The sequence below is a fragment of the Equus asinus genome, chromosome 29 (genome assembly GCF_041296235.1).
Source record: "Equus asinus isolate D_3611 breed Donkey chromosome 29, EquAss-T2T_v2, whole genome shotgun sequence".
NCBI classification, from domain to species: Eukaryota; Metazoa; Chordata; class Mammalia; order Perissodactyla; family Equidae; genus Equus; species Equus asinus.
Genome location: NC_091818.1, coordinates 41,452,343 through 41,480,073, shown reverse-complemented (window position 1 = coordinate 41,480,073; position 27,731 = coordinate 41,452,343). Strand labels below are relative to the sequence as shown.

Sequence of the window (27,731 nt, the reverse complement as noted above, 5' to 3'; positions counted from 1 at the left end):
AGATTGCTAAGAGAACTCACTCTGCCATGATGGTGATATCCAATCTTTGTTATCTCATTTTGTTTTTCATATGCAATGCCTTAATGAGAAATGATGTTGAGTAAATTTTCATGTTTAATTGCCATCTATATATCTTCTTTGGTGAAGTGTCTATTCAGCTCTTCTGCTAATTTTTACATTGTTCGTTTTCTTACTACATAGTATAAGGAGCGCTTTTTATATTTTGGATACTGATCCATTATAAATATGTTTTGCAAACACTTTTGGCCAGTTGGGGTTTGTCTTTTCATTCTATTTATAGTATATTTCACAGAGAAGATATTTTTATTTTAAACAAATCTAACATTTTTTTTCTTTCGTAGATTGTGCCTTTAATGATGTTTCTCTTGAATGTGTTGATTTAGTTTCAGGAAATCTTTATGACCTAATTTACAAAGCAATTTTGCAGGAAACTAGAGCAAAAATTTCAAGCTGTCCAATATCTGGTAATTTTCCTGAAGTGTGACACATTGAAATAATCTTTACTGAAAGGAGCAATGATGAGGGAATTGACTAAACTATATTAGTTCTGAAGATGAAAGAGGCAAATGACGTATGGAAAAATCAATAATGTCAGCAATGTAAAATAGATGGCACACAATACTATTGAAACTGTTGAGGGTTCCTATACTGCTTGACATTTCACACGCATAAAGGTGATTATGACAATATTTTATTAATAAATTGGTGATTCAATTTGAATAAAAATAAATAAAAAGTCATCACCACACCCAAGATCATCCCTATTTTCAGCTATGTTGCCTTGTAAAGTTTTATACCTTTCCATTTGACACTAAGGTTGATAAGTCATTTTGAGTTAAGTTTTCTGAAACGTATAAGGTCTGAAGACAGATGCATTTTTTGCATGTGGATATCTAGTTGTTCCAGCACCGTTTGTTAAAAAGATTATTCTTTTTCAATTGCATTGCCTTTGTTCCTTTCTCAAAGATGTTTCAACTCCATTTGTCTGGCTCTATTTCTGTGCTCCCTATTCTGTTCCATTAATCAACATGTCTGTACATTCACCTGTCCCAAACTGTCTTGATTCCTGCAGCTTTCTAGTAAGCCTTGAAATTGAGTAATGTTAGCCAAGTAACTTTGTTGTTATCCTGCTTCCACGAAGTTGTGATTTTCTGTAACCACCTGTCTCTCCAATTTTAGATCTGCAATTTGCCCTCTGACTTCAATTTTCTAGTGGACCTAAGGAGAGTTATTCATTATATAATTATTAACTGGGTCTAAATAACATAAGGTTATACAAATGTGAACTAAAATCTGGGAACATATACGACCTTCTCTAATTTAAAGCATGAATCATTTTAGGAAATACTGTGGGTTACATAGCTTTTTGGTTTTATCCCAGCTGAAGAGCATGGTTTTAGAAAGCATGGTGGTTATGAAACATGAATGTGGTCAGGAGTTGAAGAAACAGTTGCAGGTATAGGTGTTAGAAAGTGTACCCAGGTTTTAAACGACTTTTAGCCTCAAAATTCTTTGATTATCTTTGTTTGGTCCATGATTGTCTCAAATTTACCAAAGCAGTTTGAGTTCAAAATACGGTTCCTTAAAATTACATGATTGACTTTGTATCCATAAAAAAATATAGAAAGTAAATGGATATTTTTTTTAAATTGTGCTATTTTTTATTGCATGTATTTTGAAATGGTGTTTGAAAAGCTAGGAGAATTGGAAATACTAAGTGTATTTGTCACATTAACGTTGGCTATACCAAAAATATTTAAAGGCTTAGGAATGTTTTGTGTTTTCTATCTGTAAGTATGCCTTGCTCTGTGTTTGAATCATTATAAGGATCCAGTATATCAAATTAATATGTTTTATAACCTAAGAAATTATGATAACCTTGGAGCTAATGTTCAAGGTGCTTTGATCAGTCAGTTGTTTCTTGCCAAATTCCTGCCAAAATTCAAGCCTGCAAGCTCATTACTGTTTCCAGGGCACATCCAACACTCTAGCTCTGACTCTCAGCTCTGGCTCTGAGGTAAAATATTGTGAAAAGTTTCTTTTTGTCTACAGCACAGAAGTAGAAAAGAGGCATTTCCCAAAGCTTCCCAAGCAGATATGTGTTCTTAAAACTACCATGTATCTGAATCCTAGTCATCCTTCCAGTCTGACTTCCCTCCCACCTCCTCGACCAACCTTGGCACAGGGTTACCTCATTCTGGGATTTCCTGGTCTAATGATCCCCTGAGTTGCTGAAAGGGAGCCTATGCATTGCTGATCATCCTTTCAATATGTTTGTCACCATCCAGGCTGTATGGAATGTGTCCTCTTGTTCCTTGAATGCCCAAAGGAACACTGACTGATAAATAACTGCTAACTATTACTTCCCTAGGGAATGAAAACTCTACCCAGTCCTCTCCAGAAGTGTCTATAGAATAGTTACTGTATCCCATTCCACCAAGAAGCACACACAGAAATTCTAGGTAAATCATTTTTTGGCTCTAATGAGTCAGAAGGAAAGAAAATATACAAAACAGAGACTGGAATAGGAAAAATATTTGTGGGGAAAATTTTTAATTGTTACAGGATGTGACAAATATTGAGTGACTTTCTTTCCTGATCTATGGACGTAAATCTTGGTGAGTATGCATTTGTAAATAACGTGGATGAAATTCATGCTGATGTATATAGTTCCCAACATCTGAGACGTTTCTTGCCTCACTATCCACACACAGGGCTTCTTGTGGAGGTCAGAACAAAGGCCTCCAAGTTAATAATCATCAGAAAATGGATACTCAGGGTGGCCAGCAAACCTAAAATGAGAAAAAACAATGCATGCATGGATTCATTGACTCTGTTTCTACAGTGGTACAGAAGTGATTTCTATGAAGCTGTCATTAGGGTAAAGTTAAACATTTTATTTTCTGGCTGGGCATGGAGTCTGCCTTTCTTTCTTTCACAAACATGACTTCATAAGAATTAAATAATAATTAAAATAATTAAAATATTCAAATTATATTCCCTGCTGAGATATTAATACACGGATGAAGCAGAATCAAAAATTCAAATACCTCCTTTTCCCTAGCTACTTCTATCAAGAAAGTAACAGATCACTTGTCCTTTCTTGTTGGAAATCCTTAGTGGGAGAAAAGAGTGGTTCTGGCTTGTTTTGAACAACACGTGTCCAGATATATGCTCAGAACTGATAAATACTTGAGGGTGACACAGGTTACTGAATAGAACTTCACTTCAATTTTTAAAATTTATTAATTATTTACTAGGTATCCACCACAGGAAACATACCAAGTTATATTCATAAATCTAAAGAGTTTCACACAAAGATTGGGTCCCATCTCCAAGGAGCTTACTGTACAGTGTAGAGGTCTTTATTCAGTAACAGGTCAAAATAGAAAGTAATAGAAATATAATGGTTTCTTTTTAACATTCTCACAGGCATAGAGAATGTACCCACTCTTTCCCTCAATTATGCTGAAGGTCTTTTCTCAAAGAGCATGAAGTAATAGTCAGATGTTTTGTTGGCTAAAAATACTCTCCAACAATGGTGACTTTGCCTCCACACATTCCTAATGGTTTAAATCTCTCTTCTTAAAAGCTTTGTCTTCTTCATCGAGATCTTCATATTTCAAAAAATTTTAACCAAGAATTCTTACTGATCCCACAAGACTAGCTCTTCTGGAGGGAAATGCATTATTTTGGTCCTGAATAAACATTCATTGAAAAAGAAGGAAGAAATTTGGAAACTTGTGAAGGACATAAACTTAGCAGGATCTCATGAAGACACCATATGGGACTGATGGGCATTTCTGGCATGGACCACAAACTTTATGGAGAATCTTTTAATCTGATAAAGAATTGAGAAGTTGGGAGAAGAAGATGAGAAACACAGCTTTGGAAACATTGAATTAGGCTACACTGGTGATATCCACAGTGTATGCCCACTGGATTGTTGTAGAAATGGTAGGCATACATGGAAGATGTAGATTCAGTAATATGTACCTTCTTGGAAAGATCCTTGGAGCGATGAGGGCAGGACATATGTGTATAAGTTCAAGCTGACCCTGATCCATTCACCCTGCTGTTGTGACAGTGAAAAAAGCTCTGGCGTGAGTCTAGGATGAGATTCCAGAAAGTACCTGTCTCATCTCTGTCTCAAACTGGCCTCTGTCCTCCTGGTATTGAGATAAATTTTAACAACATACACTTTAACAACAGCATACTATCAGAAAATGAATTGAGCCCAGCGTGTTTACCAAAGTCACTTACATTTCTAAAGTAAAATATCGAACATTTTGGTTTAGGCCATCTAAGACTTTCATGTCCTCTGAAGTCAACTGGAATCCAAAAACCTATTACAGAAGTAGAAACATTTTTAGAACTTTTAGATTTCATACATGCCCATCCAGAAAATCCAAATAAATCAGATTGAATGGTATAGAGGCAAAATTCAAAATGTCTTAGAAGTTTTCAAAAGTTTTTAAAGACGTCATAAAAATACTCAAGTGGTAATATATATCAAGCAAATATTACATAGAAATCCATCCCTTGATATAGTATATTAAAACTGCACAAGACAACAGACAAAAGGAGATCTTATAAAAAAGCTGAAGTATCAAAGTTGACATTATTCAGAGACAGGGTAATGAACCTAGCAAATCAAGAAGAATCTAGAAATAAATTTTAAAAATAAAACACATAATTTAGTAATTTTGATGAATACAGGTAGATTTCTAAATCCCATAAATGAAGTCAGGATGTGAAAAATTTTTTCAAGTTTATTTAAACCAATAATTTTTGAAATACTAATGATGTCATATTCAAAGGACACAGTAAGTGGCTTGAGGAGGATTTCGTTATCTAAATGGGGGATACTTTCAACACCAAAAAGAGTGTCTATAAGAGCTAATATGTTGAAACAAGTAAACTCATCAATCCATAATAATATTCCAAGATAGCAATAGATAGAGTAGTTGGAGGGATAAATTAAGAGATGGACAATTCAATCAATTGATAGATAGTATGCAAAATGTCATTGATATAACAATTGATGAATATAAGTAATGCATTTATTGCAATTACTCTTTCAACTTTCCTGTACATTTGAAAATCTTCAAAATAAAAAGTTAGGAAAAAACTATCGAAAGGGTATCTAATTTACCCCTTATCTTTGAATAAATCTAACAAAAGGATTGTGCAAATGGCACAGTGCAATATGAACAGGAGACTTATACTTTTATTTTTTGCAAACATTGATAAGTGATACTGTATTTGACATTAAAGAACTAGTTGAGTTACGTCAACATGATGGTGGAGTGTGGTCTCTCAGAAATCTTTCACCTCTGATATACAACAAAAAAATCCCTACTCCAACAGACAACATCCAACACAACACAAAAAATGTCAGAGAGATCTAGGGAGTCATACAATGGAGGGCAGAGAGGCTGGAGTCCCCCTTGGAGAGAGTGGAGTGTATTTAGAGAAATCTTTGCTCTCTCCCTTAAAAACTGTGATTGGGACCACGGAGGGTCTCCTAAAAGGAAGGAAGGGGAGAGGGGCCATTTCTTCACAGGATTCAAGGACTCCCAATGGCCCTTGCAGCCTAGAGGGAAGCTTTCTACAGTGGCAAAAGTTTTCATGGAGGATGTCCTTATCATGCCATCACCCCAAGAAAGCAGAGGGTGAAAACACCAGGAGCACACAGGAGAAAGTGCCCCTCCCCTCACACATCTAACACTGGCTCAAGTCCCTGGCATTTGGCTGAAGGAAGAGGACTCAAAATAAGTGGCTCTTGACACCCACATATTGATGATAGGCCATAGGTGCAACCTAATAAAGCCAGGATACGTAGGAACCGAGCTACCTCCTCTATCAATAGGAAACACTATATTAGATCTCCAGACCAAAGAAAATCTGACAAGTACCCAAAAATCAATCCTGATGATACAGAAATATGTGATGTAAATCACAAAGGATTCAAAACAACTATCATCAAAAAACTCAATGAGCTAAAAGAGAATGTAGAGAAACAATTCAACGAATTCAGGAGCTACTTCACAAAAGAGACTGAAACTACAAAGAAAAATCAATCAGAAATATTAGCAAAGAATGACACGATAGAAGAAACAAAATAAAATATGGATTCCCTAAATGCTCTAGCAGACACCATAAAGGAGAGTATCAGTATAACGGAAGATGGACATGTCAAAATCCTCCAGATAGAGGAGGAGAGAGAACTAAGACTAAAAAGAAATGAAGACAGTCTGAGAAATGTCTGACTCAATTAGGAAATGTGACCGAAGAATTATAGGTATTCAAGAAGGAGAAGAGAAGGAGAATGGAGTAGAAAGCTTGTTCAAAAAATTATAGCAGAGAACTTCCAAAACATAGGGAAGGAAATCCACGTGGAAGAGGCTGCCAGATCTCCTAAATACATGAACATAAAAAGACCTACTGCAAGGTATATAGTAGTGAAACTGGCAAAACTGAATGACAAAGAATACAAAGAGCAGCAAAGCAGAAGAAAATAACCTACAAAGGAACCCCCATCAGGCTTTCAGTAGATGTCTCTGCAGAAACATTACAGGCTAGGAGAGACTGGAATGACATATTCAAGTCATTAAAGGACAAAAACATTCAGCCAAGAATATGCCATCCAGTGAAAATATCCTTCCAATATGAAGGAAAAATCAAAACTTTCCCAGACAAACATAAGCTAATGGAGTTCATAACCATGAGACCCCTCCTTCTAAAACAATCCTCCAGAAAGCCCTCATACCTGATAAAAAAAAAAAGTGGAGGGGGACAAAGTGGTTACAAAGCACAGACTCAGGAGTTAAATAGGTAGACAGAATCAGAGCAGGATAGCAATTACTCAAGTATAGCATTAAAAACAGAGGGAAGGAAAACACCAGAAACAGAGAGAATCTTGTCATTTTAAACACAAACTCATAACACAAGATGGAATTAGATATGAGAAAAACAACTTAAAAGGACATGAGGAAAGGGACTGAATCTATTACTCTACGTAAATTAGAAGCCATCAGAAAAGGGACTATCTTATCCACAAGATCTTGAATACAAAGCTCAGGGTAATCACAAAACAAAAAAGCAGAACAGAGACACAAATAATAAATAAGAAGACAACAAATAAACACAACATAAAAAACTACATAACTCGATTGATAGACCAAAATACAAAGGATGAGAAAAAAAGGAAAGGCAGAAGAACCTGAAAATGAGGGATAAAATGGCAGCATTAAGCCCCCATATATGCATATCACCGTAAATGAAAATGGATTGAATTCTCCAATAAAAAGACACAGAGTGGTGAGATGGATTAAAGAACAAGACCCAAAAATATGCTGCCTCCAGGAAACACATCTCAGCTTCCATGACAAACACAGGTTCAAATTGAAGGGATGGAAGAGGATACTACAAGCTAATGGTAAACAAAAGAAATCCTATGTTGCAAATATTTATATCAGACAAAACAGACTTCAAGATAAGACAGGTAAAGCCAAAGAGGGGCAGTATATATTGATCAAAGGGACATTCCATTAAGAAGAAATGACACTTATAAGTGTCTATGCACCCAACAGAGGGGCACCAAAATGCATAAAGTAATTATTAAGAAACTTAAAAGAAGTAACTGATAATAACACAATAACAGTAGGGTGCCTCGATACTCCACTCACACCAATGGATAGATCATCCAGACAGAAAATCAACAAAGAAACAATAGAATTAAATGAAAAGCTATAACAAATGAACTTAGTAGACGTATATTGAAGACTCCATCCAAAATAGTAGCATACACATTCTTCTCAAGTGCGCATGGAATATGCTCAAGGATAGACAATATATTGGAAGACAAGGCAAGCATCAATAAATTTAAGAATATTGAAATAATAAGCATATATCGGATCACAATGTTTTAAAGCTGTAAATTAACTACAAAATAAAAGATAAGAAAAGAACAAAGATGTGGAGACGCAGTAGCATGCTATGGAACAACCACTGGAAGACTGAAGAAATTAAAGGAGAAATCAAAAAATATCTGGAGGCAAATGAAAATGAAAATGTAATATACCAATTGATATGGGATGCAGCAAAAGCCATATTAAGAGGGAAATTCATCACATAGAGGCTCACCTTAATCAACAAGAAAAAAAAAAATCATTCTGAAACTACACCTAATTGAATTAGAAAAAGAAGAACAAAGAAAGACCAAAGACAGCAGAAGGAGCGAAATAATAAAAATCAGAGCAGAAATGAATGGTATTAAAACAAAAAAAGACAGTAGAAAGGATCAAGGAAACCAAGAGCTGGCTCTTTAAGAAGATAAAGAAAATTGACAGACCCCTAGCCAGTCTTCCAAGGAAAGAAAGAGAGAAAGCTCAGATAAATAAAATTAGAAATGAAAGAGAAGTAACTGATACCACAGAAATACAACGGATTATAAGAAAAATTACGTGCCAACAAAATGGACCATCTAGAGGGAATGGATAAATTCTTAGACTCTTACAACCTCCCGCAGTTGAGTCAAGAAGAAATAGAGAATTTGAATAGCCCAATCACAAGTAAAGAGATTGAAACAGTAATCAAAAACATCCCACAGAATAAAAGCCCAGGACCAGATGTCTTCCCTGGGGAATTCTACCAAACTTTCAGAGAGGATTTAATGCCTATCCTTCTCAAGCTATTCCCCAAAATTAGGGAAGATGGAACACTTAATAACACATTCTACAAGCCCAACATCACTCTGATACCAAAGCCTGACAAGGACAACATGAAAAAGGAAAACTTCAGGCCAATATCACTCATGAACATCGATGTAAATATCCTAAAAAAATTTTTGAAACCAGAATAGGGCAATATATCAAAAACATCATACATCATGACCAAGTGGGATTTATTCCAGGGACACAGAGATGGTTCAACATCTTCAAATCAATCAATGTGATACACCACATTAACAAAATAAGGAATAAAAACCACACAATCATCTCAATAGATTCAGAGAAAGCATTTGACAAGATCTAACAGCCATTTATAATAAAAACCTCTTAACAAAATTTGGATAGAAGGAAATTACCTCAACATAATGAAGGCCATATATGAACAACCCACAGCCAGCATCATACTCAATGGGGAAAAACTGAACGCCATCCTTGTGAGCGTAAGACAAGAATGCCAGCTATCACCGCTCTTATTCGCCATAGTACTGGATCTTTTGGCCAGAGCAATCAGGCAAGAGGAAGGAACAAAAGAAATCCAAATAGGGAGTGAAGAAGTGAAGCTCTCACTGTTTGCAGACCACATGGTCTTAATATAGGAAACCTTAAAGAATCCATCAGAAAACTATTAGAAATAATTAACAACTACAGTTAAATTGTGGGGTACAAAATCAATGTACAAAATTCAGTTGCATTTCCGTACACTAATAACAAACTCACCGAAAGAGAACTCTGGAATGCGATTAAATTTAGAATGGGCAAAAAAATTAAAAAAAAGGAATAAAGTACCTAGGAATAAGTTTAACTAAGGAGGCAAAGGACTTATACAATGAAAACTATGAGACATTATTGAAAGAAATAGATAATCAAGAAAAGAGATGAACAGAGATTCCACGCACATGGATTGGAAGAGTAAAAAGTTAAAATATCCATAGAACCCAGAGCAATTTACAGATTCAATGCAATCCCAATCATAATCCCAATGACATTCTTCATGGAAATAGAACAAAGAATCCTAAAATCCATATGGGGCAACCAAAGACCTGAAGTTGGTGAAGCAATCCTGAGAAAAAAGAACAAAACTGTAGGCCTCACAATCCCTGACTTCAAAAGTAGTACAAAGCCATAGTGATCAAAATAGCATGGCACTGGTACAAAAACAGGCACACGGATCAATGGAACAGAATTTAAAGGCCAGAAATAAAACTGCATATCTACCGACAGCTAATCTTTGAAGAAGGTGCTAGGAAAGTACAATGGAGAACAGATATTCTCTTCAGTAAATGGTGTTGGGAAAACTGGACAGCCACAGGAAAAAGAATGAAGATAGACTATTATCATGCCATACACAAAAATAAACTCAAAATGGATCAAAGACTTGAAGATAAGTCCTGAAACCATGAAAGTCCTGAAAGATAACATAGGTAGTACACTCTTTGATATTGAATTTAATAGGATCTTTTCACATATCACGTCTTCTCATCAAGGGAAACAAAGGAAAAAATAAATAGTTGGGAGCTCATCAAACTAAAGAGCTTCTGCAAGACAAAAGAAACTAGGATCAAAATCAAAAGAGAATCCACCAACTGGGAGAAAATTTTTGCAAATCACATATCTGATAAGGGATCAATCTCCATAATATTTAAGGAACTCACACAACTGAACAACAAAAAAACAAACAGCCTGATCAAAAAATGGGCAGAGAATATGAACAGGCATTTTTACAAAGAAGATATACAGATGGCCAACAAACACACGAAAAGATGTTCAACATCACTAATCATCAGGGAAATGCAAATCAAAACTACACTAAGATACCACCTTATGCCTCTTAAAACAGCTATAATCACTAAGACTAAAAATAACAAATGTGGGAATGAAGGGAGTGAAGAGAAGGGAACCCTCATACACTGCTAGTGGAAATGCAAACTGGTGCAGCCACTATGGAAAATAGTAAGGAGATTCCTCAAAAAATGAAAAACAGAACTACCATATGACCTAGCTATCCACCTACTGGGTATTTACCCAAACAACTTGAAATCTCACAATCCAAAGTAACATATGTACTCCTTTGTTCATCGCAGCACTAATCACAATAGCCAAGATATGGAAGCTATCCAAGTGCCCATCGAATGATGATTGGATAAAGAAGATGTGGTATACAGAGACAATGGATTAACATTCAGACAGGAAAAAGGAAAAATTCATCCCATTTGCAACTACATGGAAAGACTTGGAGGGAATTATTCTTACTGACATAAGCCAGACTGAGAAAGACAAATATCAGTTGATTTCATTTATATGTGGAATACAAACAAGCACATGAACAAAGAAAACAGTTCAGTGCTTATCAGGGGAATGGGGGTGGGGGTTGGACGGATGGGTTGGAAGGGATCACCTATGTGGTGACAGACAAGAAATAATGCACAACTGAAATTTCACAATGATGTATAAACTATTATGAACTCAAATAAAAAAATCTTAAAAAAGAAGAACTAGTCAAGAATAGCAAAAAAAAAATTCTGAAAGAAGAAAAAGGAATAAAGAAGAATTTTTAAAATTATGAAAAATAAGACATTTTCCACGATAATGCAATGGTAGAGAAAATTAAGTAGTTGAATAGAAGACAGAGGCCTGAAATAGACTGAAGGTCATTGGATAATATGACAGAGAAAATAATAAAAATCTGTGGGAAAATATGGACATTTGGATTTCCATTTAAACATATATATATATATTTGGGTCCATTTTAACATCATATTAAAAAAACAAATCCAAGTATATTAGAGACCCAAATTTGAATGAGAATACAAAAGCACCTTTGCAAGATTCTCTAACCTTTGAATCTGGCCTGGTCCGTATGTTGTACTGGCCAATAAAATTTGCCAGAAGCAGTGGTGAGACCATTCTATGACTACACATGAAAAGATGCTGCAAGGACCTACTCGCTGCCTTGAGATCCTGCCACTGTGATGAGATGAAGAACAGGATAGTTGTCTATAGTCTAGCCAATTGTGTGAAAAGTTATAAAGAATAGAGTTTAAACACCACTGACAACAGCCAAAAAAACCTCCTAAAGCAGAGCTGCAGAGTTACTTGACATTTAACTTCAAATATATGAGAGAACCCAGCCAAGAAAACTGCTTAGTTGAGCCTAGACTAATTGTCAAAGCACACAGTCATGAGCTAAGTAAACAGCTTTTGTATTAAAATTCCAAATTGGGGATAGTTTGTTATGCAGCTATAGCTAAAGTTCTCCTTACACAAAAATAAAATGAATGACACCTTAATAAAAATGGACAAAGACTTGAATGGGCACTTCTCAAAAGCAGAAACTCAGGGAGAATAAATACATGAAAATGAAGCTACATTATTATGCAAGGAAATGCAAACTAAAACCACAGTGATTTGGAGACTGAAGATCACCGCTACCTTCTGATGATTGCATGTCTCCAAAATCATATGTTGGAAAACTAACCTCTACTGTGGTACAATTAGAAAGTAGGTCTTTTGAGGGTTAATTACGTCATGACAGGGGAGCCCTCTTGAATGCAATCAATGCGTTCATAAAAGAGACCAGAAAGAGATCCCATACCCTTTCTACCATAAGATACAATGAGAAATGTGATCCAGGAAGAAAGCCCTCATCCAACCACATTGGCACCTTGATCTCAGACTTCCAGCATCTGCAACTGTGAGAAATAAATTTCTGTCGTTCATAAGACACACACTCTGTGGTATTTTGTTATTGAAGCTGAAATAGGAAAAGAAAATCACATGGTCCATTTCCCTCATTTTAGGATGAAAACAATGAGATTTACTTCCACAGGGCTAAAGACTACATTGCACACTTCATGCTGGAAATATAATCTCTGTTTTCTGTTCAATCTCTCACTGTGGCAACGGCAGGAGAAAACTGGAATATACATAAGGCACACATACGTGGAGAATAACAGGTAATTCATCTGGGCCCAAAGCTGTAATGAGAGCCTTACAAAAAGTTTTGGAGCCCTATGCCCACAACCTCACTCATCACCTGCATATTCTCTTTGATCCGCTTCTCACTGTAACTCTTGGCCAGGACCACCACCCCGCGTTGTAGCTGGTACCGAAGGGCAATCAGTGCTGGAGTTTTCTCATACTTTTTTGCCATGGCACAAAGAACTGGATCATCCAAGAGAACTGGGGAGCTCTGGTCTATCCTGGAAGGAAAGGCAGTAATATTAAAGACCTGAGACTCAGTCCTCAGTTGGTTAGGAGACTTCCAAAACATACTGAGTAGGTCCACTCTAGACCAATGCTTCTCAAAATGTGGTCCAGGGACCAGAAGCATCACTAGCATCTGGGAACTTGTTAGGAAGGCAAATTCCATGGCTGCATCCAAGACCACCTGATTCAGAATTTAAGGTGTAGCACCTAGCATTCTGTGTTTTCAAATCCCTCCATGTCATTTTGATGCATGCTTGAATTCAGACCAATGCTGCCAATCATGAATTTTTTCTTACTACTTCTCAGTGGCTGTCTTTCTTCTCTTGTCATGGTCCTCAAAGTCAGAACAAGGGCACGAAAGGAGAAAGAGAAAGGGAAAATATAGGATAGTTTTTATTTTAACTTTTCTAAGATATTGATAAAAGTTGAGTAGGCCCCAAATGAAAGCTACTCCTTTCATCATTACTCATAGTGTGTGATAGTTCTAGAGAAGGATGCAAAAATGTTTCAGATTATAATTTTTTATCTCATGATGAACCTGGGTGTTATTTATATATGAAATATATATATATATTCCTGTGTTTGTGTGAGGAAAAAGATTGGCCCTGAGCTGACATCCATTTCCAATTTTCCTCTTTTTGTTTGAGGAAGACTGTCCCTGGGCTAACATCTGTGCCAATCTTCCTTTATTTTTTATGTGTGGGTTGCCGCCACAGCACGGTCTGATGAGTGTTGTGTAGGTCTGTGCCTGGGATCTGAAGCTGTGCTCCCTGTGCCACAAAAGCAGAATATGTGAAATTAAGCAGAATGTCACCAGGTCAGCCCCTGGTAGTTATATGTTACTATTCTGATTTTAGACATAAATTAAGTGAAGCTTAGAGAGTATATTACTAGAAATAGATTAATTAGTTATTAAATACATAAATTATGACTTAAGCTTATAACTTTTGTCTCAATTTTTGGATTATATATAGATGTTAATTCAGGCAATTGGTATTGATTAAGCAGTCACATATAATGGTAAAAAATTGGCAGGGTGTTGGTGTGATAAAGGAGAAGAATTTCTTCCAAAACCCCCCTTTCTCCACGAAACTGAATGAGAGTTAATTTCATAAAACCAAGTAGGGTATCATTAAACCTATTTCATCAAAAACAGTGTTTTAGGGAATCTCCCTGTTCTCTTTGTTACCATTGTTCACGTTGGCTTCCCAAAGCACTGTAGGCAACCAGGACAATATCTTTTGACTTGCAGAAATCCAACAGTTTGCTCTGGTTGAGATAAGGGTGACATTCCACCTGCAGAATACCAAGATAGAAGAGTGTCAGAGTATATGAAATGACAATATTAAAATAAAACAGAAAGACTAAAAGTAAAAAGGAAGCTGAATAAAAAACTGTGTATTATTAAATTTAAACTGGAAATACCTACATCAAGTAATGAGTTTTTTAAAAATAAATATTATATCTCTGTTCCATAAAAGGGTAAAAAAAAAATAGGAACAGCATGACATTCCTGGGAACAAGCGACTCTATGGAGATCTTGGTTACTCAATACCATGGTGTAATACAAGAAGACATGGCTAATTCTAGATCTGGGATACAAAAAGAAATGTTAGAGCCTTGGACAACAAATAGTGCCAGAAAGCAAGAAATTATTCAAAGACTTGTGAAAAGATCTATAAAGGACAAAAGAACCAGGTTGATGGGGATTCAAATGATGACATATGGTAGGTTTGATCATCAAAGGGAATAATGACTAAAAGCAATTATAACACATAGAGTAAATAAAAATCCATGAGCGCACAGTGATGAGAGAGACAGAGAGAGAGAGGGAGTGAGCTGAGGGAATTTTCTGTTTATGATAAAATGCCAGGTAAAAAAATTATAAAATAATACTTAAAATGGAAGATAATTATTTACAAATCCCAATTAAATAACTAATTCAGGGTAAAATCATTGATGGCTTCTCAACCGTTTTGTGAAAACTTGGATGCCTTATGTCTTCCACTGACATAATCATCACTGGACAGATTGCTAGATAATTTCAAAGGAGAAAATATTTACAAAGAAAATGCCTGGCTACAACCAGCTTAATCAAGATAAAATAATACTATCATCTTTCACAGTGGGACAACTTGTCATGACAGGCTCCCTACCAGAGTGCAATTTGAGGGGCACAGCATACAAAGGACATTTTCTTGCCATAAATGTCTAACCTTAGTGCAATAAGGCATTCAGATCTAACTTCTACTTTTATAGAAACTGGGACTAGAGAAACAAGTTAGTTAATATCACAAGATAACAATTGGATAAATCCAGAATATTCAACAAAAACCGTCCAGAAGTCATGGTAAAAGAGGTGTTGAGTGACCAGTCTTGGTGAAGAAAGCTCATTAAACATGAATGAAAGTAAAATATGGTCCAAAATTGGCTCCTGATTATAAACGATGTACAAAAGCCATTGGGAAAACCATAGGAAAGTTTGAATATTGATTGAATGCTAGATCACACACACACACATATATATATATTTGGCAATGTGGTAAAATGTTAAAAATTTTGATTACGGGAGGGAAAAGATGAATGTTTTCTATCAGACTCAACTTCTCTTAATATCTGAATATTCATAATAATATTCATAATTTTATTCAATTCATAATAAAAATTGAGAGTAAAACCTATGTTAGAATTACATGAATGTTTTCACATTTATAAGTGAAAATCAGAAGTGCTATATCACTATATGTCAAAATGTCAAATTTTATAAGCCACATGTTTCAACAGAAGGTGGTAACTTCTTGACTGCAAGTTATCCCTTGAGGAGAGTATGACAAATGAACTAAGACATTGACAGAAGGACAAGTACTACATGATGCCATTTATATGAGGAATCTTAATTAGTCAAACTCATAGAATCAGAGAGAACTGTGGTTGCCAGAGGTGGAGAGGAGGGAGAAGTCTCGAGTTGTTTGCTGTGCCCGTGGGGTCTCAATTATGCATAATGAGTAAATTCTACAGATGTACTGTATAAGTCCCCACAGTTAACACGATTGTATTGTGTTGTATTGTATACTTCAAAATCCGATAAGAGGGTAGATCTCATGTTTCTCATGTTAAGTGTTCTTACGCTAGTAAAATAAAAATGGACAAAAATTGTAAGACCACAGAAACAGATACAGAATAAGGTGTATGAACGGTTCATTTAAGGGTAAAAATCGATGAGGAAAACAAGACTAAGACTGAGTAAATAACAAGGTCTGCTCTATATTCCTGTAAATGTTCCAGAGTGTTGAATTTGTCCACCCTTAGTATCAGCAGAAACCATCCCTCTAGCCTGGATGAGTTCCTAGTCTCCAATTAAGTTTTCTTGTATCCATGCTTCCTATTCAAAGACCCCTGAACACAGAAATACCAAGACGAAGGATTCAGACATACAAACCCCATACAAACCCCTAACAACTACCTCACCTTATTTTCACTCTTTCCTTATTTACTGCCAATTCCATGATTTCATGATCTTCCTTCCCGTACCCAATTCCATTCAAATCATTTTCATGCCTCCAATCTGTGATCATCATTTACAGCTCAGGGAAATGTGACCTTCCCTCTAAGGTCTGGGTAAATATTCTAGCTCTCCATTAACTCCTTTACTTCCCAAATTTCTTCTAGAAAATTTAGAACTAAAGTCTCACCACTTTTTTTCACTAAGACTTTACAAAAAGAGATACAATTATCAGTTTTATCCATACCCATCAAGAGAGGCTCTGCTTTCTGGAATCTTCTGCTCCATAAAAGTAGGGTGAATAGGAGGGGAAGCAAATAGACATCTGGCAGAGTGCAAGAAGAAAGAGATGAAGAACAGAAGGGAGAGTAATCTAAGGGTGCTCACCTGGTTGCACACAGGCTTGTGCTTGAGCCCTGGCTTGTTCAGGATCATCTCCAGCTGCCTGCGGTTAAAGTTGGACACTCCGATGGACTTGGTCAATCCTGCATCTTTACACTTCTCCATGGCCTGGGGAGGAAGTGTTGGTGAGGAATCGCTTGTGCAATCACTTATAGATCAAGAATAAATGCAAGAAAAATCTGTTGAAAGGAATAACTATCAAGAAATGACAATGAAGCCAATTGGCTTGATTAATGAGAAGAGAAAAAGGTAGAAAATTAAACAAGGAAAGAATGTAGTGACAGCAAGGATAAGAATTACTGTCTTCTGAGAAAAATGTGAAAGAGTATTACAAATAGAAGAAAAGAGATGCCTGTCATTCCTGTCCCAAATTATTCTGCTCCATTTCTCTCAATTAACATTTCAGGAATGCTTTCCTCCAAACCAGGATAGCACACCTGTTCTTTTAAAGTTTACAAATTTCTGAATACAAAGGCATAGACCATTCTCAAAAGTGGAAAGGGAAACTAGATTTTCCCTCTCTTGATTTCCCCTGCTCTCCTCCAAGTGCTCACCTCCCACGTGGCACAGAGATCCACTATGTCAAATATTACTTTTCCTTTTTCATCTTGTGGAATATGTTCCTCCCCTGGCTGGAATAGAAGCAGCCGTGTTAGTGATGTCATGAAATAATTTCTCCACGTTTAGCAATGCTGCCAGGTACATCTAGGGCCAGAACACTAAACCTCTGTGAGTTAGGTGGTGTAACATTTTAGATACTGATATTTGCAATGTGATTTTCATATGGAGTTGTAAGAAATGTCTTTAGGAAACAAGCTTCAACTAATTTCTGACCCTGATTATGTTTTATTAAATGTCATTTCCTAAGTCCTAAAGGAGACTCAGTGACTTATGCTACCATTGTCTGCCCCATACCTTCCTCTAGCAAAAAGCCACCCTCATGCTGAGAATGACAGTAAATTACATGGCTTTATTTCCAGAAAAACATGTTAGAATTTTGAACCAGGCTAGACAATCAGAGTTCCTTATGGGTCTTAAAATTCAATGGTCCAAGGGCAGGCACACGAACCAAACAGGGTCACTTAAGGTTCTTTTGAGTATTAATATTGATGCTGGAAGATGAGAGACACTCTCACGTGTTAATGAACATGACCCTTGAACATGCCCCAGGACTATATTTGTCACCAATGGAAAATTTTGCAACAAAAATAAAGCAAACCAATTATAATGAAAAGTTAGAGGATAGGGAAAAGGAACATTTCTGAAGACTATTCCAAATCCTTAAATCTATCAATGGCTTAGACTTCCCATTACATAGTCCAATGAACTTTTCAGCAAAGGATGGCTTGAGTACATTTCTATAACTTAAAATCAAGAATCCTACATAAGACAATCCATAATGGCTAAGTGCAATCTACAAAATTCCACTGTGAAGATAGCCAATGGTGTAAGCTAGGTCTCCTAAGCTCCTGTGAAGGCTACTAGTTTTAGACCCACGCAAAAAGAACATCATCACATCTGCTTTCAACTTGAAATGGTGAACCAGGAGATCAACTCATATGCAAAAGCGTAAGGCATTTTCATTACTCCTTACATCTGTCTGAATCTGGATTTTTGACATCCCCAAGAGACTCAAGAGTCATAATAAGGACTGTACATTGGGCATTCCTATTTTTATTTCCTCAAGTGTTTGAAGCAGGGTTTTTGAAATTGTTGAACTCTTTTATGTTGGAGGCATGGAAAAGTAATTAATGATTCAAAAAATGTACACAAAAAGCTGATCAGGAATTACTATTTTGGGGATTCTTCTCTGGTGTAATAATCCTTGCATCATTCTAAGCAAAATATTAATTCAACCACCCATGCAAGCTGAAAAACATTCTGACACAATAAGTAAAATAGATGTGATCATGCAAATTGCCAACCTTCACAGCCACAGGAAAATGAATAATATAGAGGTCGACATAGTCCAATTGAAGATTTTTCAGAGACCTTTCCAAGGCAGGCCGGACCAACTGTGGTTGAAGAGAAGTGGCCCAAAGCTGCAGAGGTTAAAGAATGGAAGTTGCATTGGATTAATACTTCAATCAGTTTTGTTTTTCTTGTTTCACCTAATAATTAGACATTTTTCTATTGTCGGAAACTGATAACTACAGAGGAAAAATGCTTTTTTCTTGTGTGTATTCCCTTTCGATCTGACTTACTCCTAGATATTCTATTGTTCGTTTAGATTTACCATTAGTACCTCTACTAACAATGGAAGGAAATGAACGAAGAGATAAAAAGTGTTATCAAATAATAAACATGCCCATTATCTGAATGCTTTTTTGATGGAGTTTACAAAGCAGTCCACAAACAGTCTAATTCTGAAAATATTCAATCCTCTGGAGAACAAATAGCAATACTCTTTTAGATAAAAGGTGCTTCAAACATATTAATATGTGCTGGGCTCAATTCAATCTATAGCTTTATATCTATAGAAACAGATATATCTTGTTTAATACACAAAATGCCTCTTACATTGCTGTCTGTTATTGATGGAGATGAGAAGTGAGATTCAGAATGTTAAGAAACTGTAATAAGTCATCCGGATGATAAGAGAAGCTGTAATCTAATCACAGTAGTGTCTGCTTCAGTATTTCACACTAACTCACCCTGATGTGGTCTGAGGCTCAGAAAAGTTAAGTGATTATCCATTAAAATCATAAACTTTGAACAAGCAATGATGAGAAAGCCATCATCGTTTTTTGACACTAGTTTTAATACATGAATATATGTGAACAAAGTTGTACCAATAAGCAAAATTCACCAAACAACAGGTCCTAGCATACAATTGTCATCGCCACACAATCACTTTCGCACCTGTGCAAACACTACCCCCAAATACACAGCACCTTTGAAGTGTAGAATATGTCTTCTCTCTTCACAGTGCCATCTTCAATTTTGCTTCGGATAGCCAGTCCAACCTCCTTTTCATTGTTGTACAAATGAGCACAATCAATATGGCGGAACCCAGCATCTATAGCTAATTTGGTGGCCTCCACAGCTTTGCTCTTAGGAACCTAGACGAGCAACCAAAGGTAGTAGTTGGATATCCACGTGATTGACAGATAGCGATGGCACAACTTTGACCTTCCTAAGAATTAATTTATCCTTGTGTCTTTGGTTATTTCTGCATGTGTATTGATGAACCCATGGCAGTTTGCCTGGGTCTTTTCCGGTAATCGACCAAAGCGGCCATCCCAAAAACTCCTTCAATCCCAGGCACTCACTGGTTGATCAGTAGCATTGAGCATGCCAAGACCAGCCCCAGATTCAGTGATTTGCTGAAAGAAATCACAGGACTCAGCATATAGTTATAGTCATGGGTACAATTTATCTTGTGAGAGATTACTAAGCAAAATCAACAAAGGGAAAATGTACATGGAATAAAATCTCCAAAAGCAAAGTGATCACTTCTAAGTGCCTACTTTCAGTGTTGTCAAACAGAAAATGCCAAATAAAAATTGTGTGTGAGTTTAAAAACTATGTATTTAAGCTGTACAGTCTGATGGTTTCATACACTTATGCATTGTGAAATGATTACCACAATTAAGCTAATTAAAATACCCATCACATCTCTTAGTTAACTTTGTGTCTATGTGGTGAGATCACAGAAGATATTCTCTTATCAAATCTGAAGAACAAAATAGATTAACTATGGTCACCATGTTGAACATTATTTCTCCAGAACTTCTTCATCTTATAACTGACAGCTTGTGCCCTTTGACCAATATCTCCCCACTTTTACTATTGCTGTCTCCCCCAGCCCCTTGCCACCACTCCTCTACTCTCTGCTTCTGTGTTTGACTTTTTAAATTCCATATATAAGTGTGATCATGCAGTATTTGTCTTTCTGTGTCTGTCTTATTTCACATAGCATAATTTTCTCCAGGTGCATCCATCTAATTTCAAATGGCAAGATTTCCATCTGTTTTATGTCTGAATATTATTCCATTGCTTTTTAAGTATTTCACAACCTTTCTTTATTTAATGATGTTCCTAGGAAGTAGATACTTGTTCTAACTGCCCTCTGCTGGTTGGGCTCAGTCCTTAGATGTAGAGCCACTCAGAGGTTGGCCAAAGTTGAATCTTCAGTGGTATCCTTGACTCTTCCCTCCCCTTCACCCCACTTTCTACTACAAAGTACACAACCACTGTCATCAGTCTCCAAAACATCTCTTTGAACATTTCCTTTTGTTTTCTAGATGAGAATGTGAGACTCAACTTTTAAGTACTAGACCCTTGTCGTACAATTAAATACTCTAAAGCCAACTTTGGAAGGCAAACTCTGGCTTCCAGTTTACTGACTAATCCACTTTGCCCCCTCTTCTGTACAGAGTCCAAATCTCCATTTTTGTTTCAATTAAATTAATAACAAAGATGAAGGATTGAAATCTTGACCTGGAAGTCTGTAGCTGATTCCCTCAAATGATGTTATATTATTCCATTCAGGATAAATTCCCAAGCAGTAGGAGAAGTACCAGGTAAACTACAGATGGATTATTTAATTTCTGTCACTCAGCATGTTACCCCACAACAGAACAGCAACTTTCTCCAATCACTTGTCATTCACCTCATATCTGGGACCTTTTACCACAAATATTTCTCTGGATCATATCTTCTTGGTCAGAGGAAAGATTTTTTGATTTCCAGAAATATCCAGAGAAACAATTCCCATGTAATAACCCTCAAAGCAAGTCAGCTAGCAGTCAGTGTTCTTGATTGAAAAGTCTTATCTATTATGAAAACCTGGGAAATAGATGGAAAATGGAGGAAAACAGAATAATCTGTGGGTGACCACATACTCAGACTCTGATGCAGAAAGAACACTGACTATTTTGTCTATTTGTAGAAGGAATGGTTCTAGCCTGGTTTCAAGAACCAAATGAGCCTCCCAGAGTCAGAAAGGAACTCAGGGACTTGCCAACACAAAAAGTCTTCAACACATTTTAGGTCTACTTTCTTTCAAATCCTCAACCCCAAAACCACTATTGTTACCTCATAAGGTGCATAAGTGCCAAATCCCAGTACAGGAATGAAGTGGCCGTCATTTAGTTCCACACGCCAAACTTTGGGATCCATTATCTGTTGCTTTTCTGTCTAAGTAGAACCTGTTATTCTTCTGCTCCCGTAGCTTATATACAGAAGAGAAGGGTGCCACCCAAGTCCACAGTCCACTCTTATCAAATGGATTATAGGAGTCAGGTTAAAACAGTAACCCATGGTATGAGAAGAGAATTGGAACCGGTTAACTTGTTGGTTTGATTTTATCAAAAAGGAATCTTAATTACCTATTATATAGTGACCAGTAAATTTTACCTTCAGGATCTATTTACATCAGTAAATTATTACAAGAGATTAGATGAACAATTATTAAACATATTGTAGACCATAAACCTCCAGATATTAATCTCTCTCTTTTGTTTTTGCCATGATGAAGCCTTTTCTGGATCATACGTAATTTCAAACAATTAAGTATCTTATGCCATACACACGCAAATAATCACACACAATTTAGAGAAATCCTTAACAAGCATTTTGAAAATGCTTATTATCAATATAAAATTAAAACTTCAAAGTGATGAGAGAACTTGCCTTTTTTTTTCTCTTTACTTTTCTCATCAGCAAAATTTGTTTCTGCTTTCTTTGGTTTATCAAAGGAATATACCATTTGAACAAGGATTCAATCCTGAAAAGAGTGCCGAAAAAAGACATTTTTGAAAGAAGATTATTGGAGCATTAAACAGAATTGTAGGGTGTTTATAATGTTTACCCAGTTATAGAACTTTTAGAACATTATCATATTTTAACTACCAGAAAACTGATGAATATTTTCTGTAATTTATTATATTGCTCAACAGGATTCATGAAAGAAAAACCTGAAAACAACTTAAATTACAATAACCTTGGGAGGAATTAGGAGAATTATGAAGCATTGATACAATGGAATATTATGAAGCCATTTAAAATTTAACACATAGATTGATGTCAACTTAATTACAGACTAGGAAGCTCTGACTTCTCCCATGGGAACATAAGTAAACAACCAGAAAATAGCTGAAATAACGTTATAGGAAATCCGGAAAAATGTTAAACAAAGATCGACATCAACAAAGTAAACACCCAGTTAGGAAAAATCCAGATTCAATGTGGTGGGAAATTACATCATGTTTTACTCACTCCTGCCCCTCCCCCTGCCTGGAACAGTGAAGGCTTGGTGTGTAAGAGGCATCGGCCCAATTCCCAGTTACCTGTCTCAGACCAAAGCAATCACAGAAGATCTTGTTTGCAATGTTCTAACCTATTTGCAGCCTCCCTGAAAAACTGTTTTGCCTAAGTCTAAGCTTAACCTGAGAAGTGTCTGGAATGGCTCATTATAGATGAAGAGAGATTATAGATGTGCAGATGCCACAGGCAAGAGATTAAGAGTGAAGGCATAGAATAGACAACATAAAGTTCTGAGGAGGATCTTGGATATGTATTTGGGGGATATTAAGAAATTCAAAAAACAGCCATGCATTCAGGGGAATTAAAAAATTCACACACATGCCATGCGAAATGCACACTCACAAAGGAACTGAATAGACTTTCAGGATTCATATTGGGTAGATCCCAAGACTAGGAGCATGAAATTCTGATAAGTGAAGAATTTGTATGACAGAGAACAAATCTGAGATGAGTCGGAGAAGTGGATGTTTTTTCTAATGCCCTATTAAACACTGTCACAAACATATAGAAAAAAACAAAACCATTATCATCTAAAAAGAAAAAAAAATCATCTGAACCATTCTTGAAGAAACATGAGCATTGGATTTATTAGGTAAAGAGTTTTAAAACAACTGCCTTACATATGCTGAAATTATTAAAGCAAAAATTTGACAAAGTAAAGGAAATCAAGTGAATCATATGTGACTAAAATGATAATATCAAAAAACACAGAGGATTTATGGAGTTTAAGGAAGAAAAGGTTAAAAAAATGAAGAAATATAAACAGACCCTAAACAACTTACAGGATACCATCATGTGAAATGGTATACACATTAGCATAGTCCCAGATGGAGAAGAGAAAGTTGGACAGAGAGATTATCTCAAGAAATAATGAATAAAAACTACCCAAGCTGAATGTAAGACATGAATAATCAATAAATACAAGAATCTCAAAGACTTACAGGTAGAAAAAACTCAAACATGTCCACATCTACATACAATATATTCAAACTGTTGAAAAACAAAGACGAGAGACTTTCTTGAAGGAGCAAAGAAAACGTGACACATCAGTTACAAGAGATTCTGGATAAAACTATCAACAAATTCCTCATCAGACACCTTGATAAGATAAAGGAGTGGGATGATGTATTTAAAGGGCAAAAAAAAAAAAATCCTGTCACCAAAGAATTCAATATCAGGTAAAAATATCCTTCAAAAATGATGGTGTAATTAAGACAATCTCAGATGAACAAAAGCTAAAAGTATTCATTGATAATTGAACTGCTCTAAAAAATATAAAAATGAAGTTGTTCACATTCAGATGAAAGGACACTAGACACGAACTTAAAGCCATATGAAGATATAGTGACCTGCAGGAAAGCTAAGTATAGGATAAGTATAAAATTATGTACTTTTGTAATTTTGGTTTACACCTCTAATGTCTCATGTCTACAAGATTTAAAAGACAGATGTATAGAAATAGCTATGCATCTATGGTAACATGTCGACAATGTATAAAGATGAAATCAGTGACATCAGTAACATTAATTGGGAGAGGGGAATTGAGCTGTATAAAAGTAGACTTTTTATATGGCACTACAGTTAAATTATCAATTCACAATAGAGTATTACAACTTTACAATATTAGCTGCAATTCCCCTGGTAAACACAAAGAAAATAACAATAGGACTTACACAATTTAAAATGAGAATGGAATCATAACATGACACAACCAAAAATCCTCTAATCACAAAGGAACATGTTAATGGAGGAAATAAGGAACTTAGGTCACATAGAAAAAGAAATAAAAAGGTAAGTCTTTCCCTGCTAGTAATTACTTTACATGTAAATAAACTGCCTCACACTAATGGTATAGCTAGGCAGAATGGATTTAAAACAAAAGCTTCAAGGATGTGTTCTCTATAAGAGATTCAATTTAGATCTAAGGATACAAATAATTGAAAGGGAAAGATAGTAAAAGAAATTCCATGTATATAGTAACCTAAAGAGAGCTGGGGTGGCTATACCAGTAACAGACAAAAAAAATTAAGACAAAAATTGTCATGAGACAAAAAGCGGTTACTATGTATTGATAAAAGAGTCAATCCACCAAGAATATAAAATACCTATAAACATATAGTACCAAACATCAGATCTCCAAAATATATAAAAATCACATTGACAGAATTGAAAGGAGTGATAGTCACCACTACAAAACTAGTTGGAAACTTCAGTAGTACACTTTCAATAATGGATAATACAATGAGACAGAAGATCACGAAGAAAATGGAAAAGAGAGTACTATGAAAAACTGTATGTGAACAATTTGAAAAATCCTGTTGAAATGGAAAATACCTAGCATAACCTACAAAGACTGAATAATGAAGGAATAGAAAACCCGAGTAGTCCTTTTAACAATTAAAGAGATTGAATCAGCAATGAAAACCTGCCAATAGGGGCTAGCCACATTGCCAAGTTCACGTTCTGCTTCAGCAGCCCAGAGTATCACTTGTTCTCATCCTGGGCACAGACCTAACACTGTCCATCAAGCCATGGTGTGGCAGCTTCCCATGTAGAGGCACTAGAAGGACCTACAACTAGAATACATCACTACATACTAGGAGGCTTTAGGGGAAGGAAGAAGAAGAAGGAGAAGGAGAAGAAGAAGAGGAAGAAAAAGAAGGAGAAAAAGAACCTCTCAATAAAGACAAGACCTCTATCAGATTGCTTCACTAGTGAATTACAACAAACATTTAAAACAGAATTAACAGTCATTCTTAACTCTTGCAAAAAATTTAAGAAGAGGGAATACTTTCTATCTAACTATATGAGGACAGTACTACCTTGGTACAAAGCCAAATATAGTATGAGAAAATAAACTAAAGACAAGTATTCCCTATGATTTCAGAGTTAAAAATTCTAAAAAAAATAAATATTAGAAAAACCGACTTCAGCAGCATACTAAAAATTTTACACTATGACTAAGTGGGATTCATTCCTGGAATGGAAGGATTCTTCAAGCAAAATGATTAATAAATGCAATACACCACATTAACAGGATGAAAGAAAAACAACATGATGGTCTCAGTTAATGTGGTGGAAGCCCTTGACAAAATTCAGCATTCTTTTGTGATTAAAAATACTCTCAACAAACTGGAAAGAGAAAGATTCTTCCTGAAATTAATAAAGCCCATATATGAAAAACTGACAACTAACATCATACTGGATGATGAAATCCTGAAAGTATTTCCCCATAAGAGCAATAATACAAAAATTTTGTCTGCTTTTGCCACTCATATTCAATACACTGTTGGAAGTTTCAGTTAAAGTAATAAGACAAGAAAAATAAATAACATTCATCCAAAATGGGAAGCAAAATGTCAAATTATTTCTGTTCCAAGATGACATGATCTTACATGCAGAAAACCCTAAAGATCAAACAACAAACTTTTTAAACTAATAAACAATCTCAGCAACAGTGTGGGATATGTATTAAACACAGAAAAATCAATTGCATTTATATAACTAACAATGAACAATCTGAGGAGATTTATGAAAAGAATTCAATTTATAATATCATGAAAATGAATAAAATGTCTAAGAATAACAACTAAGGAAGCAAAAGACATGTTCATTCAAAATGAATAAAAGATTTTTAAGGAAATTAAATAATAAACAAACATATGCAAAGACAATCATATTCATAAGTGAAAGAAAATATTAGGATGACAATACTAACCAATGTGGTTTACACATGCAATGGATTCCATATATAACCCAACAGCCAGTGACAGACCCTCTCTTCTCACAGTGGATCTCCTGTGCTCACATGCAATGACGCTACTGAGAACCATCAGGTTCAATGTTCCAGGATCTTTCATGATCAGTGAAGACGTTGTCCAGAAGTGAGTGACCTTAGTGACTACCTCAAATTTCGAGAGTTCAGGACTTGCCCCATGACCTCAATATTAGAGACCAAAAATTGATGACACTGAGATCAAGAATTTAGCAGTTGGAGTTCCACAGTATGAACGTCCCTTGTGCGCTCTTTGATTGTGGATGGTATTTGAATTCAACCTGCTGAATTTTCTTCCTTAGTCAGCCCTCTGATTATTCAACTCCAACTCCACTGCCATATGTTAGTGGAAGTCACTCACTCAAATGGCAGGTATCCTGTCAGAATGTTGCTTAATTTTAATATCCGGACACACTCAATGGGAACTATAATGTTTCTAGTAGCAGTTTAAGGTTACCTTTTTCTCTTTCTTAAGGAATTCAATATCCTCTGATGCAATGGGTTTGTGTCTAACCTTAACACTGTTCTAACCTTTGCTTCATTCTCACTGCATTCTGAGCATTAGTTTCTGAATAAATATAGGAAGGAAGCACTGATTGGGATGAGGTCCTAATGTGACAAACTCTATACTTGTTATGGTGTTGAAATATATATATTGAGTGTGTCTGGATTAATATTAAAATTATTTCTATCTTTCTCTACTCCTTCACACACCTAAGTCATTGTCCACTTTCCATGCTTTGGGAAGGGATGGCTGTTGCCTTTTTAATTAATTTCTGAAAAGAAAGAAAGATCAAAGTTTTAATCTCTTTATTTTTTG

At 35.8% G+C, this 27,731-nt stretch overlaps 1 protein-coding gene across 2 annotated transcripts; it reads right to left on the bottom strand.

The window, feature by feature from the left end:
* Positions 1 to 701: 701 nt before the first annotated feature.
* LOC106827244 (aldo-keto reductase family 1 member C23-like) lies at positions 702 to 22,180 on the bottom strand. 2 transcript variants are annotated; one of them, XR_006521971.2, is made up of 10 exons: positions 21,907 to 22,131; positions 19,761 to 19,928; positions 18,792 to 18,908; positions 17,421 to 17,498; positions 16,852 to 16,974; positions 14,152 to 14,258; positions 12,790 to 12,955; positions 4,285 to 4,367; positions 4,018 to 4,190; positions 2,480 to 2,813 (listed from the first exon to the last, which is right to left on the bottom strand). XR_006521971.2 is itself a non-coding variant. In XM_014834989.3 (9 exons), exons 1-9 carry the CDS (start codon positions 21,988 to 21,990, stop codon positions 2,771 to 2,773), a joined length of 969 nt encoding a protein of 322 aa, XP_014690475.2. In that variant the 5' UTR covers positions 21,991 to 22,180; the 3' UTR covers positions 702 to 2,770. The 2 variants fall into 2 exon arrangements, 1 of the variants encoding a protein (XP_014690475.2); XM_014834989.3 differs by lacking the exon at positions 4,018 to 4,190 and having other exon boundaries at positions 702 to 2,813; positions 21,907 to 22,180.
* Between the last annotated feature and the right edge of the window lie 5,551 nt (positions 22,181 to 27,731).